Raw genomic sequence first — 21,308 nt, 5'->3', positions numbered from 1 at the left:
GCACCTGTACTCACTTTCTGGACTGTCAAAAGAGGGGGGTAACAGTGTGAGCCCGTGCAAATTATTGCCACAGCAAGTCAAGACCATTCAGAGGAAATATCCTCTACTATTACAGTATTGGATAATGGAATCACGGTTGCACAGGCTGAGGATGAACTGGAGCTTTTGAGGGGCTCTAAGCTCCCTTGCTCTTGGGCACAGCCACCTTCAAAGTATCGTGGCTAAGGAAGAATTTTCCTCGGAAACCTTTGCAGTTCCCCTGATCCAGGCTGACTTGAACACCAGGTAGATGGAGTCTGGTGCCAAGCCTGGGGCCCATGAGACCAGGTTTGTTCCCAAAGTGCTTCCTGGCCACAGCATCAGCTTTGCATTCTGTACAAAGGAAAAAGCATGCTAGCTGTCTTGCTGAGGCTCTGTGAGAGCTGCAGATGGAAAATGCTTTGTGATGCCAGAAGGAAAAGTTTTTTTCTGAAACAAAAATGAGGGGGGGAAAGCTGTTGGCCCAGAAATTGCCCCTTTTCTCTGGGACACTGCTAAGTCTTACTGAAGGCTTCAGATGTGGCTTTGGGTCTCACCTGTGCTATCCTCCCAGTCCCCAGCCTTGTCACTGCAGTAGTGTCCCTTGAACTGTCCCTGCATGAACTGAAGGGAGAACCTGCAAATATGAGGCCAGATTTAATATTGGTAAAGCACAAGCAGACCTCATGGGAGCCTCCTCAGTGTGCGTCAACCATGCAGGGAACAGCGATAGAGAGCATGAAGGTTACAAAGCCAAGCTTACAGTGAAGGGGTCATGCAGCCGTTTGCGTACTCAGGTGTGTCAATACTGTCTGTAGTGGCACAATCTTAGTTTGATATGGCTAAAAAAAATAAAAATAACAGGCTTCTGGGCACACCAGCAACTTTTCTGCCTTTTCAAAGCCAAAATGGTAAAACAAAAATAAAAACAAGCAAACAAACAAAACCCACATGTATTAGTTTCTTGCATTGTGTATCCAACCCTTCTAATAAAAGGTATTACATTTCCCCAGCTTTGTTTCTGGACTCACTTGACCGCAGGAGCAGAATAGCATAGGGCAAGTTCAGCAGTGGATTGCAAGTAATACATACACTTTTGGGGGCCCTTTGGGGATGCTTTGACAAGCACCAGATACTGCTGAAGCCAGATTTTAGCTGGTGCAAAAGGCAAAGTTGCAGTCGGGTCAATCGAAGTCTGCTTACTGCTCTGGAAAAGCAGACCTTCCTGGGACTTCTTGCTCTTTCAGGAGTGAATTCTCCTCACACCCTAGGCATGATCGATATACTTATTTTCATCTCATACATTTGATGTATTTTTTTAAATAGTTATTTTTTTATTATTCCTGACCTTTTTGATTTTTTTTAAAAATCTGTCCTTTGGGAACTTTGCATTGATGCCAATAAAATTTTGAGATATCTGTGGGCCAGACTTGGAATTTTTATCCCCACTTCTTAACCTCATTTTCAGTTCCATCAGTTGCATTGTTATAAGGGTGAAAGGCAGTAAGAGTGTTAGAGACTGTATTTTTAAATCTTTCTGTGATTACTTTTACAAGCTCTTTAAAGACAGTTAAGATTTCCTCTGTACTCTGGAAATAAAACACATCTTATTTTTGTGTTTTGTTTTATATTTTTGTTTGTTTGTTTTGTTAAACAAAACTCTAAGCAAACCACAGGTGGTAGTAGCTCCTCTATCTCCTGTTGTCCTCAAGCCCTGCTTGCCTTTCTGAAAGATGAGCAAATAGTCAAACACACGTTACAGAACTCCATGCAAAGGTCAGATGGGATCTGAATTAGATAATGGGTCAGATGGGATAATATACCAGTCTCTGGCTATAAAATGTATCTTAATGCTTTGTGGACCCATTTTAGAAAATGTACCGAGCTTTGGTTAGTAACAATAACAAAATTTGGTGAACATTATAAAACAAATTTGCATCCCATTTCTTTAGAGATTACCTTAATGTTTCTATTATACAGCCTTTGAGAACTGTAATTAAGTGCTTTAAAAATGTTTGGGACTGTTTTTTTTGTTTTTTGTTTTTTCCCTCAGGCATTGCCTCCAACTTCTTTGGCTTGAAGAACACGCTTGTTTACGGGAAAGTTACTATTGCATTTGATGGAAAATATAAATTGACTGGAAAGGCTGATGGCTCCGAAGTACCCTGGTGCTGTCAGTGTTTGTGTGAGCTTGGGGGAAAGCCTGCTTGTGAAATCCAGATATTAAAAACATGAATTCACCATTTTTATTTTGCATCAGCCTACAATTATTATTTTTTTGCTCCTTTCTGCCATCCCCTTACTTCATTTGTCATGGAATAAATAAAAATAGCTCACCCCAGCAGAGCTGGTGTGCATCCTTCCTTTCCAGTTGGTCAAGATGCGTATGAAGTTTTGCCCAGTTTCAAAATGCTGTTGCTGCTGGACCCACGGAATGAGAAAACCCTGGTTCAAGTGTACAGAAACAAGCCTTTGGACACTTGCAAGAAGCAGCTGAAAATTCTTTTTCCTGCTATTGCAAACACTTGTCAAACATGGAGCACATTTTGAAAGCTCCTGGTGGATGTGGTATTTCCTTCTCCCCTGGCCTGCCCTGAAGGAGCAGACCCATTCAGAGCCATGATTAGGTCACCAAAACCATTAAACTGTGCTCAACATGGAAAAAATAATTGGGCTTATTCCCCTTACCTTTCAGTTTCTAGAGCTTTTGCCTCCACTATATACATTTTCAAGCTCTTAGCATAAATAACATCTTATTTTTTTAAATGCTTGTGGCTCCAGAAGCTTGGATGGGCTAGATGTCTTTGGCTTGAGATAACAGCTCACTGAGTGACCACTGACCCTCCCAAACCCAAGATACCCTTGCATGGACTTCACAGAACACCCTGAACGCAGAAATTGAGGGTGTGAGGGAAGGTTTAGCCAGAGGCCTTTCTTCCAGAGCAGAGATGCAGTACTTCAAACAGGAGGTGGGAAGAAAGGGCAGGTCTCTGTGATGAGGTAGGAGCAGGTGTAGTCCTAAACTGGCACTGATCCCCCTTAAGTTTCTGGGGGAGACCGAGGCAGGGACAATACTTGCATATTGCTGTCCCCAGCCTTCTCCCTGACACCACCAAAGATGGGGCCCAGGCGGGCCAGCCCCAAGCCCCCAGACCAGAGCACCCCGCTGCTGGTGGTGCCTCCGTGGCAGGAGGAGGTGTGGGCACGGCGAGCAGCCCTTCCCACCGCCTTAGCGGGGGTTGGAGAGGCAGGGCAGCAGCCGTGGAGATTGAGTCTAGTGATTGCTTTAAGGGATTTGCTGTCTCTTTCTTTCTCCCTCTCTCTCTCTCTATTTTTCTTTCTCTCTCTCTCCTTTTCCCCCCCTTTTCCCTCCCTCTTATCCCTTTCGTGGTGCATTTGTCTTCGAGGAACCTGGGGTGTTCTTTTCATCAGTTCAATCTCTCTCTGGCACTTGAGTCCTGATTGGCTGAAGGACTTAGGGAAAAAAAAATCTTTAATTAAGTAGATAATCTCTTCTTAGGAAGTTCTGCGGCTCCATTTCACCAACCCCCTTTAGCTCTTACTTTAGGATTGGTTACCCTTCACAGAAGTTGGGATTCAGGGGGCATGCGCCTCTTCATCACACCAGGAGCGCCGGGTGGAAAATAACTCCATCCCTTCCCTAATTTTGTTGCATTTCTTTTTTTTTTTTTTTTTTTCATTTCTTTTTCTTTTCCCTGGTGGTGGTACCCAATTTTTATTTTTATTTTTTTAGGATGTCCTTTCTCCCTCTTTATTTGGATTTTATGTTTCACATGGACACTTATCTGGGCATCTTCCTCCTCACTCCCTTCTTCCAACCCTGCTGTGCCTGGTGAGTATTGAGAGCACCTCAGCCTGTGTCGCAGGCAGGTGCTCTTCCCAGAGACCCTAAGGATATTCCTCTTCACCTTCCTAAATGTCCCCTCTTTTCCGTAGAGCGCTGTTCTGTTCTTTAGTGGGACCAGATATTTAACTAAGTCCCAAGACAACCATTGGCAGAGACATTCGATCTAAGCAGAGAATTCCCCTTCTCCCCTCACCTCCCAGCAGTAAATCTATGGGACAGATGCTGAGCTGGGGTAAATTGGAGCAGATGTCCCAAAAGCAGATGTGGAAGATCTAGCCCCTCACTTCCAATTGGGAAGATATCTACTGGGACAGCCAGGGATTTCTGGTTTTCCTAAGGCTCACTGTCTACTTGCTTCTTGTCTTAACCAAATCAAATGGAGCTTCTCTCAGTCTCCCCGGAGAAGACAGTCCCTGATTAAGAGCTCAGAGACAGCAGGGATAAGCTCGATGCACAGGAGCATCAGCCTGTGATGCAGGCACAGGGTGAGGATTACATGTCTGAAATTTGTGTGTTAAGGTTTCCTGCGGAGAAGCTTTTAGTGTAGAAATTCCTACAGTTTGGTCCCCAACTACCTGGGACCCATCAGAAGTGTCCCCCGGGTACAAACCTGTGGTCATCTCCTGGCAACCTATTGCTCATCCTCAGAGTTGCTTTATTTTGTTTCCAGAAATGTTTTTAAGGGTGAACAGAAAGAGATTACGTTTGCATCACTTCTAGTTATCATCCCTTGTGGAGTATATCTATCCCATGCTCAAGTGGAGATGGACTCAAATGACCTAGCTCTAGGTATTTTTTTCATAAGTGATTTCTACTGAGTACCCAAACTTTATTCTCCCTTTCTGTGATGCCCCAGGGAATCTGCTCAGTGGATCACAGACTTATCTCTAACAGCAAGGAAAGTCTTTTCCCATTCAGTTACTAAAATCCCCTGCCTCCCCCACAGCAGATCTCTGGAGTTGTTACTGTGGATGGAAAAAACAAAATTACAGAAGGGGAAACTCAAGACTAAATGGGAACTCATTCTTGCTAGGGTGGGGGTGAAATCTGTGTTCTCTCAGAGGTTTTCTCCTCCCTTGTATACCTCTAAATATGATACAGTGGCAAACTCAGGATAAATTTTACTTCCTGAGCAAGGGGAATATGTATGTTATGCAGAAAGGCTAGGCAAGGCAAAAACTCATACTGATTTTATTTTGTTCTTTTCCTTCTGCCTTTATGTCTCTTACTTTCCCCAATATAAGTAGGTTTAAAATACATTAAAAGGAAAAATAAAACATCTAACATCTGTTAGAAAAACTTCAAAGGGCAGAATTTTCAGTGCATGAAGTGGAGTGAAATACAGAAATCCCAGATATTTTCAATGGAAGTGGGATGTCTAAATGTCCTGCTTGACTTTCAGAAGGTTTTATCTAAAAGAAAAGTTTATAGCTCAAGGTAGTTCTTCTCTGAGCATCTTGCTCATAGTTCATAGTTTCTTGAGAGAAAGGAAAATCGTAAACTTTATTTGAAATGGTCATATTACCGAACTCTTAGTTAAGAACCCTTAGCTCTCACAGAGGGAAAAAAATAAAATAATAATAATAATAATAATAAAAAAGTTAATGGGAATTGTAATAATCCTGCTTGCAATTTCTGCTGTTTATCTGATCTAAGTGCTTAAAATGCAACAAGATTTTTTTTTCCTTCTGTGATTCGATCACTATAATTGGGAGCAGGGCAAGAGGAGGTATTTAGATCAACAATAAATGCTTATTGTATATGTGGCCACCTCCCTTCTCTGACAGGGAATTAGATTCTGCCATATAAGCTAGGTGGAATGCTCAGCATGTTTCTACACCAGCAAAATGCCAGGGTTGTATTTAGGAACTAAAAACTTAATAAATATAAGAAAAACGAGAGAAATGAAATAACATATGCAAACCCTCAAATGTTAATGAGTTACCTCCCAGTTTCTAATCCTGTAGGAATAATGTAACAACCTCTAATGCCGCAACTTGCTTCCAAATGCTTTTTTCAGGTATGGGGTTGCCTCTAGTTTCTGGTGTTGCTGGTTTTCTAATAGCTTGAGGATAAAATTCAGGTCAAAAGTGAAATTGTATCCATTTTCTGTGTTTAAAACAATGACAGTGAAGATCTAAATACAGCTATATCATTTTCTAAAGAGAGAAATCTGAATCAGCAGCAGAGTAGCATGAGTGGGTGATCAGGTATCAAACAAGTTCTTTAATGGGAGATTTGATAAGGCTCTCAGGGCATATTAAACTGAGGAGCAGGGTGCGTGCTATTGGGTAACATTGTAACTGAGTAGAAATTATCAGAGGCTTATTAGTATTTGATATGTGTAAAATATAATGAGACAGATGCTTGGCGGCATCATTTCCTATTGAACCCAACACCATGTGACAGACAACTTCTGCTATAGGTTAGCTTTGAGATAATTTTCTAATAACAGATGCAATGAAACATCAGTTGTCCTAGGTTTGCTTTATCCTGGGATGAACAGAGTTAGCACACCCTGCCCAGTGCCCTGCGTGGGCTCGGGAGGTGGCTGCAGCACTCGGTGGGACCCCACTCCCTGCCTGCTGAGGTCTGTCTCTGCTCTGCTCCCATCTGCGTAATGCTATCCTGGAGTTTGAAGGCAGAGGGAAAGAGTATTAGATAGCTAGAAAATATAAAAAATAATAAACAAATCATGCTACAGAGACAAAAACGAAGAGAGATTCATTTCCACAGTGATTGCTATTTGCCTTTCAGAGATGACTCCAGTGGCATTGCCAATATTCCTCTACTTCTGTGGTACAAGTGGCTTAATTGCTTTCTGTCCTTGCTAGAGACTATATCCAGAAAAAAGATGAATTTTTCTTAGCTAGATCATATGGTCAAGGACAAAGTGAACAGTTTGTCTCCATTATTAACTTTTGTTCCCTCTCTGCATAAATAAGAAAACTTCCAGCCATACGATGGCCCACTTTGCAGCAGATAGCAGCCCGATATTCAAACCGTCCCATCTCCCCTTCTCCTGAATGCACTTGCAGCTGCAAGAGTTAAATGGGGGGGGGGGGGGGGGGGGCGCAAGTGTACTGGTCTGAAAGAGTCCTTTACTTGTCTAAGTGCTACAAACCTACGCAGCAGCGTGCCTGCCCGTTGATCGGAGAGCTCAGGCAAAATGCCTTCTGTCTCTCTGACTTAATAAAAACATTCAGAATATCCTGCTGGGAAATTGCTACTGTACCATTTGCTCTGCTGCAGATGGTGAATTGGCATATCCTGAACTTGGCCTTTTTGTGAACCTTGAGGCTTATCCTGGGAGGAACAGATCCACTGCTTCAATGCAGTTATGTCAACTGACGCCTGCTAGCAGACTGGTTTTCTGTAAACCCTGAACCCGTGGATTACTGTCCTCCTCCTAAAGCTACCCTTACAACTTCTCGGATGTTCCCAGTCCAAGATAAGGCCCGCAAAGGCTTGAAACAAATGCTTCTTGCACACTGAATTTGCCTTTCCCTACCAAAGAAGTGGGAAGCAGTGCAGATGGGATGTCTCTCATTTCACAAAGGCCAGATGAGAGAGGAATTGTAATTCCCTAGATCTTGCCTACACAAGGGTATTTTAGCAGAATTTTCTCACAGCTGCTACCAGGAGCTCAGATTCATACCAGAACCATCATAAGCAAGCTAGTGTGGTCCCAATGGCAAAGCTCTTAAGGAAAAGGCAAAGGACAGGAGGGAAAACAGATGGAAAATAACTTGTTCATGCTGCTACCCAGTTGCGCGAGGATGGGGACCCACAGAGCTTACACAGTCTGAAAAGCCCCAGGTTCATGCCCCTGTGTGATTCAGGTCACCCGATGCTCTAATCACCCGGCTACAGATGCCGTCTCTCCAAGTCCCAGGAAATATTTAATTAGCTGTACAATGCAGAAGTGGCTCCCAGAGGAAAATTCCTCTGCAAAATAGCCATCAGCTTCATGCCGAAGCACCCACTGGCTCTGAAGAACAGCTGGGGCTGAATCCCCGGCCTGAAACAAAGGGAAAGGGCCTGCTGCTCTCACACTGTGCCTTGGCCACGGCCCCCTCCCACCTTGACCCGGGGGAGCCTTTCCCATATCTTCATCCATATGGATACATTTCCACCAAAAAAAAAAAAAGAAAAAAGAAGAAAAAAAAAAAAGTAGACTTGCCAAATGAAACTTTGCAAACTAGCTCTTCAAACTCCTTCTAAACTGTGAGTAATAGCAATGATCGGGTTTCTTGTGGTTTTGACTGAGCTAAAGCAGCTAGCCCTCCTTTTTGTGGTGTACCTCTGAGAGATCTCTGTCAGGGCAGCTCTAGCTGAGGGGACTGCCGCATGGCTGCACTTTTTCCCCTGGCTTGGGGTGTTAGTGTCTGCTTTTGCCTGCTGAGATGCCCAAGCCAGCCCTGGGGTTCCCAGTGCAAAGGCTCTGTGAGAGCCCAGTTTCTCTCAGTGTATGCTCCAGCTTTTGCTCTGTTACTCAATGCAGTCTCAATCAGCTCACATCACCTCTCCAGCCTCAGTGTCCTCCCCTGGGGTACAGCACTCATCCATCTCCTCAGAGCCACAGCGTGCCTGCAGGGTAGGCTCTCTGCAGAGTCACCAGAAAGAGTCATGAGGGTTATTTTGCAAACCTGGAGACTTGGAATAAGTTGATTGTAGGATAAGCCTCCCTCCTCTTGCTTCATTTCTGGCTAGGGATTGTCAGGGTTGGCTGTTGGTCCTTTCTGCCAGACATAGCTAAGCTGTGTCCTCCAGAGCCCTCGTGGTGATCACAGCACTGCACATGGCCTTGATAGTGACAGACCACTTGCATTGAAACAGCCTTTCTTGCTGGAGAAAGAGACTTGGATGGTTTCAGTGACCCTGATTTCCAGCACAATCCTGCAAATCATTGTGCTGGTGCAGGGGAAGGAGCTCAAGGCTGCAGGAAACGGGGGAGGCTGGTGGGGATATTTTCCAGTGGAGAAATACCCAACTAGAATGCTGGCCTGAGAGCAAGCCTGTGGCGAGGCAGTAACCAGGCTGAGGGGCTGGTGATCCTACAGCGACTACCTGAAAGCCTTCATTCAGCTTCAGCAGACCCCAGCTGCCACCCACCAAGAGCATCAGCTCAGGACACTCTCAGTCCCTGGGGAGGACAGTGTCACATCAGCTGGTGGCCAGGTCATGGCCCTCCACTGCCCAGGGAAAGGGGGAAGCTGCTCTCAGCTCAGGCTCTGCAGTCACCTGTGCAGTGCCCTGGCAGGCAGCAGATCTCGCTGGGCACGGTGTGGCCTTTTGGGCAGGGCAGTCTCAGGTGGGAGCAATGAGAAGAGACTGCTGTTTTGCTTTTCCTTCCCCTCCCACCTGGAGGCAGGAAGAACTGGTTAAAAATGTTGTGCCATGGCAAGCAAAAGCCACATGCCAGAAGAGTATGAAATTGGTTACAAAGAACTTGTGATTCAAAAATAAATATTAGAGTTCCTTTCCTTTATTTTGCAATATCCCTGGGAAGAGAGCCCGCATTTTTAATTCCCCCCCACCCAGTAAAAGGAGTTGAATTTGCAGACCTATGGAACAAAGCAGAGGCATCATGAGGCTCACAGAGCTGAAGATTTTAGGAGCCCAAAATTTAAGATTACTGAAGCAGACCTAGTGCATTTTCAGTAGAAAAATGAATTTCTATGAATAGTGGCAGTTTTCCATGAACAGTAGCAGAAATACATTTTTCACAGGAATACTTACAAGTAGGCAGCTCTGGAAACTGTTCATCTCAATTTTTCACATTTCACTTGGAAAACACCAAAGTTTAATTTGGGCTAAGCAAGAGGAGAGCATGGGCTGCCAAAGCTGGCTTTGTAGGAATGCAGGAGGCCGTGGGGCATGGCCCATCACCTGGGGCTGGGCACATGCTACCCTGAGTTAAGCTGAGCAGCAGTTGGGTATGGCAAAAAGCAAGGGTAGGGGAGCAAGGAAGCACTAAAAACATGGGGGAATTGGTATGAAGGGCAGCTGCAAGGAGGAGAGCAAAAGGAAGGAGTGGTGACTGCACAGAGGAGGCAGGGAGGGAAAGAGGGGTGAAGACAGCAGGGCTGAGGAGCAGCAGTGGAGAGGAGGACAGAGGAGAGTGCAGCCATGGGGATCAGGGGAAGAGGGGTCCCTGGGGTTGTGCAGGCAGAGAGGGTCCAACCTGGAAAGGGGAGCAGGTAGGGGGAAGGAGGAGGCACCGAAAGACCAGAGGTGCCTGCAGCCAGGAGCCAGGCAGGCTGCGGGACTGAGAGGAGAGCCCTGGGATGCCAGGCATTCCCCAGGCCCCTTGCCGTCACCCCCTCCCTGCTGACACTGTCTCTGTCTTCCAGGTCAGTGAATAATTTCCTGATGACGGGCCCCAAGGTAAGAGAAATCCCTTTGATCTCTGTCCCTGATTCCACTAAACCCAGTGGAGGGGGTTGGGGGGTGGCTCCTCCTTCCCACTCCTCTCCATCCAGCCTCAGCCAGAGCTCCCCTCACCCTGGGACTCCAGCAACAAGGCAGGGGAGGGCCAGGGATACCCTCCTAGGAGCCACAGTTCCATGGGCTCTCAGCAAGGGAGCCTGCAGTGCCAGGGTGATGCCATCCCCCTCCTGACCTGCTGCTCTGCCCCTAGGCCTATCTCATCTACTCCAGCAGCGTGGCGGCCGGGGCGCAGAGCGGCATCGAGGAGTGCAAGTTCCAGTTCGCCTGGGACCGCTGGAACTGCCCCGAGAGGGCACTGCAGCTCTCCAGCCACGGCGGGCTGCGCAGCGGTAAGGAAAGCATTGGACACCACTACCGGGACCCCCTTGCCACAGGTTAGAGCCCAGCAGCCCCTCCTCTCTTCCCATGTGCCTCCTTTCCTGCCCCATTCCCACATGGGCTGTCCCTCTCCTGGCAGAGCCCAGGAGGGATCTTCCAGGAGGCCCCTTCACCCATCAGACATGTGCTGGGACTTAGCTTCAAGGCAAGGCAGCCTTGCAACTCCAGTGCTGTCTCTGGACCCACCAAGATCCAGCTGGTGCAGGAGTGCCCCACCAAGCCCCGTGTGGGCTGCTGGACACACCATACCTAAGGGGGGCCTCTTGCCTTCAGGGCTGGGAATCAGCATGGGGCAGCGAACAGAGGGATGGGGGTGAAGTGAGCAGACAGAGCTCTGTGGCGGCTGTGTTCTGGCCAAAGAGCAGGAGAGGGAGGAAAATCTTCCCACAGCTTCCAGGAGACTGAGATGTCAAAGACACCTTGGGCAGAAATCCAGTGTTAGCTGGGATGGGGAGAGAGTCCCAGAACCATTCCTGTCTAGGTTATCTGCTCAGACACAGACCCTGCTGATATTAAATGAAAGCCAAAGGCCCAATGACATTAGCTGATGAACACCACACAGATCTTAGTGGGTAGATATGGGCACTATTCTGAGCCCCTGTCAGTCTGGGCTGATGTCTAGCAGAAGGAAAGGCTTGAGGGGGCTGTGGGGAGGGAGCTCTTTCACCCTTGGAGAAGGCCCCTTCTTCCTGGGGGTGTATCAGTGAGACGTGCGGACATTTGGGTGTCTGTGCTGTATACCTACTGGTGTGCTCCCACAACAGCCAACTGATAAACTCATCCACACCCTTGGAAACAGCACAAGCCAGTTTGGATTGAGCCTGGGAGCTTCCATCTTCATGTGGTTCAAGCCAAGACAAAGCTGATCTAACATACAGGGTCTCCTCTCTGCCCTCCGCTCATTGTAAATCTCATCTGACCCAGTCTCCTGCATAAGAGTCATTTCTAACACTGGTCTTGCCATGAAATCTTTGGCACATTTGCTCTCCTTGTCTTCCGCTTGACAGCAAACCGAGAAACTGCCTTTGTCCATGCCATCAGCTCTGCAGGCGTCATGTACACACTGACCCGGAACTGCAGCCTGGGGGATTTTGACAACTGCGGCTGTGATGACTCCCGCAATGGGCAGCTCGGTAAGGACAGACAAGCTGGGGTCCCTCTGTCATGCTCCAGACTGCACAAGGAAGCTCTCCTCTCCTCCACAATTCCACCAGAATTACTGCTTGGGAATGCAGGAGAGCACATATAGATCTCAGGAGCTTTCTCATCAGTGTGGCAGATGCATGAGAGCAGAGTCAGGAGAAACACTGGCAGTGCCCAGCATTCATCCCATCCCCGTCCCCGCTGTCCCTAGCCTCTAGCCGCTGCGCAGCCCTTGGTGTGGAACCCCAGGGCTTCACCGCTCTGGCTCTCCCCTCAGCTCTCACACAAAACACTGAAATTTGGGCATTTTGTTTTGAAAGGAAAAAAGTGAGATTTTTAAATTATCAAGATCTTTTAAAAGCCTTTTCTTGCTCAACTGTACTGGGCGGTTGGTGCATGTCAGTTTGTGACAAACTCCACTGGAGTGCCCAGTATTGAGTAATTTGCTTTATTGGCTAATACTTTTTAAGTCACCATTTCATAGGTGTCTGAGGCCTGGGATGGCCCATCTCTAAGCAGAGCAAGACTTTTGGGCAACGACACAACAAATTTTATCTTCTCTGGAAAACTGAGCTAGTCATGCTACACTTCCTTTCTCCAAAACATATCTGTTTTTCATGAAAATTTTCCATTGTGAACTTAAAAACTTGGCAGGCAAAAGAAATTTTTGGGTTTGTCCAAAACATTACGGTTCAATTCCACATGCTGCCACACTGACTCTGGGTTGCTGTTTCTGCGCTGGTTAAATGTTTCCATTCTCCCTTTGGCCCCAGCTCTTGATTTGGACTTCATCATCTGCTGCAATCATCCACCTCCCGTGAGACACCACCGCCTTTCCCTGCGAGAGGGCACCCAGGCAAGGGCCGGGTGTTTCAGGGACAAGAGGCACAAGGCCATTAAACCACAACACCCACGATGTACCACTGGGGCACACAGGGGTCAGAATATTCCAGATTTCAAACTTTCCCAGAGAATTTGGTATTTTTCTCTAGGAGGAAAAGAAGAAACCACACGACGTGTTTCCAGACAGCTGAGCTAAATTATCAAGCCCACACTAGGTTAGAAAAAGTACCCGCTGCATCTTGCTGTATGGTTTCAGACTGGACTGGTTAAAGTCATGTGTAGAGGGAAGGTGATTAAAGACCCAGAGCCTCATCTATGTAAGAATGCTAATATATGATAATTAACCACTTCTGAATCCTGTTCTATAGAAAGCCTAGAAATCCTTGGCTTTGTTACATGTGCCTTCACTTCCTGCGTGAGCCACATACTGCCCAGGCCTCAGTAGAAATGGCAGAAACCCAGGGGGAGGGAAACTGGGAATACCACTGGGCAAATGGCTGGCTTTGTCCCCCAGCCTCCATTCCCCATCCTATCGCTTCTGGTGATCACTCGTTCTCATCACTGGGGCCACAGCACAGTGAGGGGCTGGTTCCCTGGCAGTGCACGTCTCATCTCCTTTCCTAGGTGGGCAAGGCTGGCTGTGGGGAGGCTGCAGTGATAACGTGGGCTTCGGGGAAGCCATCTCCAAGCAGTTTGTGGATGCCCTGGAGACTGGACAAGATGCCAGAGCTGCTATGAACCTGCACAACAATGAGGCGGGTAGAAAGGTGGGCCCCCTCCCTCCCTCCTTCCAGACGTGGAAGCACATACCTGATGTACTCTGGCCATTCACTATGGAGTCTCACTGCTTGCTGTGGCTAACAGCATGTGCCCGGAAGAAATAATTACCTTGCTGAGGAGAGGGGAAGGCAGGGTAGCAGTACTGACATGATGGGTGTTTGTTCTAACATAGCAAACCTCCCATAATTACCCTGCTAACTCCTCCTTGCTGTCCTTTCTCCCTCTTCAAGTAGTAAAGTACTGTGGAGGAGCAAATCTGAACTTTTAACCAACCATCCCTGAGCAGGGCTATTGTACGAGGAGGGGCCATGGCAGACCCCTCCGCAAGCTTGAAGCCAGACTTAGCCATTAGCTACAGCACAGAAATGACCCCTGTGAGCCCTCTGGGCATTTTCTTATGTTCCCTCTCTCTCCTCATCTTGCAGGCTGTCAAAGGGACCATGAAGCGGACTTGCAAATGCCACGGCGTGTCGGGGAGCTGCACCACCCAGACCTGCTGGCTGCAGCTGCCCGAGTTTCGGGAGGTGGGCACTTACCTCAAGGAGAGGTACCACAAGGCCCTGAAGGTGGACTTGCTGCAGGGGGCAGGGAACAGCGCTGCCAGCCGGGGTGCCATCGCCGAGACCTTCAGCTCCATCTCCAAGAAGGAGCTAGTCCACTTGGAAGACTCTCCTGACTACTGCCTGGAGAACAAGACGCTGGGGCTGCTGGGCACGGAGGGGAGGGAGTGCCTAAAGAGAGGCAAGGCGCTCAGCAAGTGGGAGAAGCGGAGCTGCCGGCGGCTGTGTGGGGACTGTGGGCTGGCGGTGGAGGAGAGGCGGGCCGAGATGGTGTCCAGCTGTAACTGCAAGTTCCACTGGTGCTGTGCCGTGCGGTGCGAGCAGTGCCGCAAAAGGGTCACCAAGTACTTCTGTGTCCGCAAGGAGAAGCGGGAGCGGAGCGGGGGTGGTGGGGCCAGCCGCAAGCTCAAGAGAAAGCTCTAACTGCCCCTTGCTCCTCCACGGTCCTCTTTGCCCCTCTCCTTCCCTCCCCACCTCCCCAGCAACCCCTGGCACCATTTCCTTTTGGGTGAGCTTTGACTCATTCCCAAACAAGGCCTCTTCACACAGCATCACCTCACTGGGGCTTAGACAAGGCAGAAGAGCTCCCCTGGGCCTTGCCCATACAGGGCATTTCCTGTAGTGCAGTGGCTGATCACCTCTGGGAGGATAGTCGTGTTGACAAAACCAGGTGAGATTTGGTCCCTTCAGCCCAGGGTTACTCTATCCAGTGACTCTTTTTATTGCTGAAAGCACAGCTGGTCTTTGTGGCTCCTGCTTCTTTCAGCTTGTCTCTTCCCCAGGCAAGTACTGCTCAGGCTGCTCTGGGCTTTAAAGCAAACAAGATCAACACTCATGAAAACATGAAGAAGCTGAGATGGCACCACTAGATGTAGGCCACTCAGAGTGGTATACCCTAAAACAGAAGAGGCTTCTAGTACCATAAAAAAATAAAGGCCCTAAAAGAAAATTGTTACTGCCTTTTATTAAGCCCTGCACTATGAGGAAAGAGAAGAAGTGTGCAACTCCTTCCTGTAGTGAGCCAGCCTCCAGGAGGCCCACAGCATCACCTCCCATCTTTTCACAGCTTTGCTAAACTCTCCAATGCTTCACTTTGCAATTGAGACAGCAGCAGCAAGCTTCAAGCTGCTGCTTGACCTATCCATTAAATATTTGTCCTAAGAAGGGGTCCTGTCACTTGCTTTTTTATGTGCTTACTCTGTATCTTCAAAGCCTCCAGGTCTGGCCTCCCTTTTCACCCCAGCCCTTGACTGGTGCCATAATGATGCCCTCACACTTCTCCAGTCCCTCTTCCCTCCCAGTCTCACCCAGAGAGGAGCTGCCAGCTGAGCCCCTTCCCCAGTTCCTGGTGTACTTGCTGAGCACTCTTACCCTGTCAGCTAACTAACTAAATACTTCCTCATAGTCTGAGAAAATGTCAGTTTCTATTTAATGGTATTGTAAATAGGAAAGTGAAGCACTTTGAAGTTTAATTTATTGCACAGTTACTGTGATGTATACATAACATTTTTTCCTCCACAGCATATTGTATATACTCTATAGGCTAAGCAAGCAGCAGGAAGATTTGTTTGATGCATCTCTGTTCCCTTGCCATGGCTGAGGTAGGCAAGGAAGAGGCTAGCAGAAGCAGGACCTGCGGAGACTCACTGCACCAACACAGTGATCCCTCAGGCTATGGATTTATACTTGACTTTGCTGTTTGAAGTGTCCTTTAGACAGATGAGAAGCCAGCAGAGCTAAGTTACTGGCCATCAGATCTGTCTTGTAGTCAATATTTGTAAACCAATAGCCAATGCAATAAATCATTAGCTAAGTGCTTGCAAAATGCTGTTTTGTTGGGTGTTTTGTTTGTCCAATTGCATGTGCAGATGCACGTAGTTAAAGTTTTGGAGACTACAGCACAGCCACTTACTCATCTGCTTAGCACAAAGAGAGCTGACCAGTTCCCTCCACCTCCACCCCTACCATGATAGGAAAGGTTCTGCTGTCTTGGATGCAGCCTCAGGCAAGCTCAAACTGTGGTACAGCTGTGAGAGGTGAGAGGGGGGCAGATAGGGGCCCAAACGCCCATTTCAGAGGTGACACACTAAAGACGCTCAGCAGTCTGTATGTGTGTCTCCGTTATAAAATATCCCCTTCATCTCAGGGCTACTTTGATGGGGTGGGAATTCAGACCTCGGGCAAGCTGAGATCCCACTAGAGCAAGAGTATTCAGGTCAAGCAAGAACCTGGCAGTTCAAAAACTGAAAAAAAAAAATATATATCTTGGCCTATTCTCAGGGAAAGCTGAAACACTTCTACTCCAGACACAAGCCACCAGCTGTGTGCACAAAGTTCCTATTAACACAAGGACCTTGCCCCAGGTCTCTCTTGCATCTCTGGCAGCAGTTCATCCACCACCTCGCCCTGCTCCCTGGGCTGGGGAGGCATCCTTAAGCAGGAATGCAAAGAGCTGCAGAGAGCCTGTCACCCAGCAGAGAAAAGCTCCAGCCCAGGCTGGACAGGCAGAGAGGACAGCTTCCAGCCCTTGTCCTCCTGTGCTCCCCCATTCCACAGCCAGCTTCAAAAGCAAGAAAAGGGGAAGCTGTGGAAGTTGTTTCCTTCCCTCCCCTGCCTGTGCTATTGCCCCACACAAGTGTCCTGTGAAGACTGTGGCGCAGGCCAGGATGCACCCACCGGGCAGGGTGGTGAAGGGGAACAGCGTCCCCATCCCTCCCCAGGCCTGCTGGAGCGAGGGGGCAGGCAGGGAGCATTGGGAGCAGGGGCCCCACCGCCACATGCTCCTTTCTCTGGGACAAAATGGCGACACCGCAGCTGCAAAATGTGCTGACCTCAGCAGCGGGTCGGGCCCGGAGGGGTCCCCCTCCCCAGCAAAAGCAGCCCTAGGCAGTAAAGGCACTGCTGCCATTGTGTGGCAGGATTGGATGCTTCCATGTATTCATTTCGCTTTAATGAAGGCGCATTCCTCAGAGGAGAAATATTTACATTCAGCTTCCCAGGTGGTCACCTTCGCCCAGATGACACACAAACAGGCAGCCCCCCGCTCCCTTTTCCAATCCAAACCTCTTTAGAGGGCTCGAGGAGGAGGGGAGCAAGGGGAGGGGGGCTGCTTGGGGAGCAGAAAAGAGAAGGGAACAAAATGCTAATAAATCAGCCAGCCAGCCCTTTTCCCCTCCCCTCTGTGGAGTCAATGGAAAGTGTCATTTCACATGCTAATCCCCCTCCGCTCTCTTCACAACACCTTTTCCGAAAAGTGTTTGGGAAAAGTCCTTGTGGCCCGTTTACAGCTCCCTGCCGCTTCGGATTCCTTCTTGTCTAAGGCCGCGGCCCCCGTGTGGGTCTCTCCCTCCAGCAGGGCTCCTTACAAAAAAAATCTCAACAAAGACTTTGGAGTTCATCAGCCTCCCACTGAAATTCACAGCTGCTGAACAAACTAATCCCCTCTCTCGGCCTTTCTTCCTTTCAATGGGTTCTTGGCTTCAAAGACACTTTGGGAAAGGACTTTGTGGGGACTCACACTGCTCCCTCAATAGAAGTTAGTGCAAGCATTATCTTCAGAGCAAGTGGCTTTACAAACAAATACTGCCTAACAATCTCTGCCCCTCCAGCTCCCCCAAACACACACAAGCCTAGCCTACAGACATGATGTTATCTGCAACGGGATTAGAGCTCTGTTCTCCATGCCCAGGGATCCCTTCCTCCTGCCCCCCCCAATTCTTTGTCAAACCGGAGGCCTTCTCACCCAACAGAAACAGCAGCGCAGGGATGCTGCAGCAGCATGTGCCCACACGGGAGGAGGCACGGACAGGCTGCTGTCTGTAAAGCAGAAGCTGTTAGCAGCCAGACAGCTGTACCTGGAGCAGTGCTTTCCAACTGCACCTCCGAGGCAGCAAACAGCACTAGGGCCGCAGAGACTGAGGCCTGGCCTCCAGCCTCTCCGAGCCCCTCGTGTGGGTCCCCTCACTACCACCTGCTTGGTTTCCCTACCAAGAGTTTTAGGGACAGTGCTCAATGGAGTAAACCCGAAACAGAACTGAGCAATGGGGGGACAAAGGGGACAAGCAGGAAGGACTAAGAGCAAAAGCAGGGTAAGTAGGCAGTCTCTGCATGAACCAAAGGGTAGCAGGTGCAGTGCGTGCTGGAGGAAAGTGAAGTCAAATGCATCTGAGAAACAGATGGAAAGAATCCTCCTTTCTCAGTGGTACAAGTGTCCTGAGTTAAAGCAAATAGGCTGGACTGCACAGGGTACCACAACTAGATCCAGAAAAGCAGAATCCAAGGGTCACAACACAAATGCAGCCCTTGAAAATCAACTTGCATCTCCCCTGATGAAGCAGACCAGGGAGGCCACAGTGGTTGCTAACTGCTGCCACAGCACTGCAAGGCTCCCTTACACCTGGCATTTGCCCCTGCAAACAGAATTTTAAAAGGCTGTTTTTCCCTGAATGTGTGTATTGTGTTCCTTAGAGCCCAGAACCCTCATAAACCATGGTCCCTTCCCAACAGTGGCCAAATCTTCCTCAAGCCAGAGTGTTTCTCAAACTTTATTTCCTCCCAAGTCATCCCAGCCCCAAGACAGGTAATACAGTCTTTAATACTTCAGTTTCATGTCTTCTGAGTGGCTGGCCTGTACAAACATAATAGCTAGCCAGCATTTTTTAATTTTGTTTTTGATTCTTCCCTCTTTATCTCAGTACTGTTCCACCTCAGCCTTCATACCTTCTTAAAAACTTAGGTAAAATCAGCCAACAGATTCAGAAGTTATTACCTGGTGGCAAGAACTGCCAATTCAATAGTCTAAGTTTGATTTCCACAAAGATCAGATCCTCTCTTTACTTACTGATATCCTTCCAACTCCTGATGCCAAGTGTAAAAGCCCCATCACCATTGTGATTCCCTGGGGGAACCCCAGCATCCCAGGGACCTTCTTGTATCTGATGCAGAAAGACAGTCACAACTGAGGAAGGTGTCTTGAAGAACAATTCTCTGACCCTGCAGCCCCGTGGAGCAGGTAAGGCCTGAGGTCTCAAACCAGGATGTTTGCTGCCCACACCAGCAGAGCCCAGGATCTGGTTTGCCCCACACCATTCTTAATTCCCCCCTCATGCAAGCTGAGATCGCAGTGGGAGGCTCTGAAGACTGAGAGAAGTCCTCCTGTAACCAGACATGACAGGCAACTGCCTTTAGGCCCAAAGCCTATGAAAAAAGCTAGAAGTATCACAAAACACAGCTTTTATTTCACTGTTCTGTAATCTCTCAGTGCATCAAAGTGCAGCAATAGGAACAGAACACAGCAGCAACAAGGAGGCACTTTGACCTGGAAAGGAGAGAATGAGACATATCCTCTCCTTCCCTTCTCTGATTCCCCTCCCTCTTAAGTCCCATGGTAGAGCAGGCTGATCTGTGTAAGTCACTGAACCACAGACCCACGATGGCATTATCACTCAAGCAGCAAGCAGAGGAAAGCAGGGGCTGGCTGCAGCCAAACACTGGGAAGAAGCCTCACTCCCAGATAGGGTCCAAGGATTGCGCTGCCCCACTAGCATGAAGGAGGGTGAGAGAAGAAGACAAGGGAGGAGGAACAGAGGGAAAGACACAAATGGGCCCTAAAATCCCATCTACCTTCCCAGATTTCTTCCATAGGACAGATATGCTTCATTCATTTATTTTACCCCACAGTAAATGCCACAGTGATGAGAAGCCTCAGTACAGCCATGTCCTTGGGACCTGACAATGCCACCTCCTGCAGCACATTTCTACCAGCACGGTGCCAAGGGGCCTTTGAGAACCACCTTCACACATACCTATTGCCACTGGCAGAATGAACACACCACACTTGGAGCTGTCTCCTCCTCCTTGAGTTTGGGTCACTCTGAGTAGCTCAAGGGGATACTTAAAGAGACCTGTACAACCCCTGCTGCTTCTAAAGCCCTTAGACTGCCCGGAAATCCCAACGTAGGAAGCCTTTAGGTAACACCAGCTGGCAACAAGCCAACCGCGCTAGCATAAAGGAAGTGAAAAAGGCCAGCCAGCGCAGCTTTTAGCCCAGACACACAATGCTGCTGGCTCTTGGGAGGAGCACACAGAGCAGCCCAACTTGTCAGCATTCCTGAATGGGAGAGTCTCAGGAGCTGGAAGGGTGAAACCAGCCCTGGGCCTGAAACAAAGGCTCAAGCCTACAACTTATGGGGGGAAAATGGATACTGGAGGGTGTGGGGACAGTTGGGTTTCCTGTTTACCCTCTAGAAGAGAGGGCTGGGTGAAGAAGAGAGAACCAAAGCTAGCTCAGAGCAGGCTTGTAGTTAGCCCTAGTTGTAGCAGGTATGTGAACAGAGGGGCAAGAGGTAAGTCAAAGATCAGAATGAAGTTAAAGGAGGAACCAGAGGAGAGATCCTGACTGCAGGCCAATGGAGCAGGAACACCACGGCTTAGGTGCCAAGGGAGCCCAGCTGTCACTGAGGCAGCAGGGAATAGAGCCCGAGGTGCCAGCCCTGTTTGTCTCTTACTGAAAAGCAGCATCAACCTGGGAAGGAGGAAGCTTCCCCTTTGTGCTGGGGAACAGGGAAGAGGAAGCTACACAGAGGAGTTTTGGGGGGAATCTCTTTGTAACCTGGACAACCTGAAATTGAGAGCCCTGGGCTGGGAGTTAGCTTTGGGGGGATAGCAGGGAGAGAACAGCCCCCAGGAGACCCACACTCCAGTGGGCTGTCTGGAGAGCAGATGGGCCAGGCATGCTGGCTCAGCACAGTTCCAGGCGCTGGCACAGACTTATTTCTCCAGAGTCAGAAGGAGAGTCCACAACCTGCAGCACATCGACAGGTGAGGGAGTCCACCAGCTCTCAGCGTGCACTGCATCAGCTGCTCCGCACCTTAAACATTCAGCTTGCCAGCAATGGTCATGAGGACTTTCAGGATGGGCATGAAACCAGACACCTCACTGAAACTGCTGCTGCTCACCACCTGGGTGTGAACCAGGAGACCCTGTTGGTAGTTCCTAGCTTCAATGCAGTGGGCAATCTCATGGAGACCCATGAGGATGGTTGGAGAGAGCTGTGGGAGGGGAATAGAAATGAGTCAGAATGCCCAGCACTGTTACACAGGCCCCCGCCTCCCTCCCTACCCTTCCCTCCTGCTCTCCATCTAATCCTCATGAAACACAGCACCTACAGAGCCAAGCACTGGCAGGAGGAATAGCCTGCTCCCTCCCTCAGTTTCCAAGCTCATTACAAACATTCAGCCAATATCCAGGCTGGGTTACAGTGAAT

General features: G+C 48.7%; 2 protein-coding genes and 1 long non-coding RNA gene across 6 annotated transcripts in view; 1 reads left to right on the top strand and 2 right to left on the bottom strand.

Annotated features, from left to right (window-relative positions):
- Window positions 1-622: 622 nt before the first annotated feature.
- On the bottom strand, window positions 623-4,725 carry LOC118169316. Its single transcript, XR_004752020.1, has 3 exons — window positions 2,707-4,725; window positions 2,356-2,463; window positions 623-860 (listed from the first exon to the last, which is right to left on the bottom strand). It is a non-coding gene; the product is annotated as an uncharacterized LOC118169316 (long non-coding RNA).
- A 5,155-nt stretch (window positions 4,726-9,880) lies between these two features.
- WNT8B (Wnt family member 8B) lies at window positions 9,881-14,466 on the top strand. The gene is made up of 6 exons (XM_035330082.1): window positions 9,881-9,925; window positions 10,243-10,276; window positions 10,530-10,668; window positions 11,725-11,850; window positions 13,328-13,470; window positions 13,909-14,466. The coding sequence occupies exons 1-6, from the start codon at window positions 9,885-9,887 to the stop codon at window positions 14,464-14,466; spliced, it is 1,041 nt and encodes a 346-aa protein (XP_035185973.1). The 5' UTR covers window positions 9,881-9,884.
- Window positions 14,467-15,500: 1,034 nt separating this feature from the next.
- SEC31B (SEC31 homolog B, COPII coat complex component) overlaps window positions 15,501-21,308 on the bottom strand; it is a 36,380-nt gene continuing 30,572 nt past the window's right edge. For all 4 annotated transcript variants that reach the window (XM_035330476.1, XM_035330479.1, XM_035330477.1 and 1 more), the window contains one exon: window positions 15,501-21,093. In XM_035330476.1, coding sequence (XP_035186367.1) covers window positions 20,914-21,093 — 180 coding nt within the window. In that variant the 3' untranslated portion in view covers window positions 15,501-20,913. The remainder of the gene's footprint in view (window positions 21,094-21,308) is intronic.

Source organism: Oxyura jamaicensis, chromosome 6 (genome assembly GCF_011077185.1).
Source record: "Oxyura jamaicensis isolate SHBP4307 breed ruddy duck chromosome 6, BPBGC_Ojam_1.0, whole genome shotgun sequence".
Taxonomy (NCBI): domain Eukaryota; kingdom Metazoa; phylum Chordata; class Aves; order Anseriformes; family Anatidae; genus Oxyura; species Oxyura jamaicensis.
The sequence above is the reverse complement of the archived record's forward strand: the minus strand, read 5'-3'. Positions and strand labels throughout refer to the sequence as shown.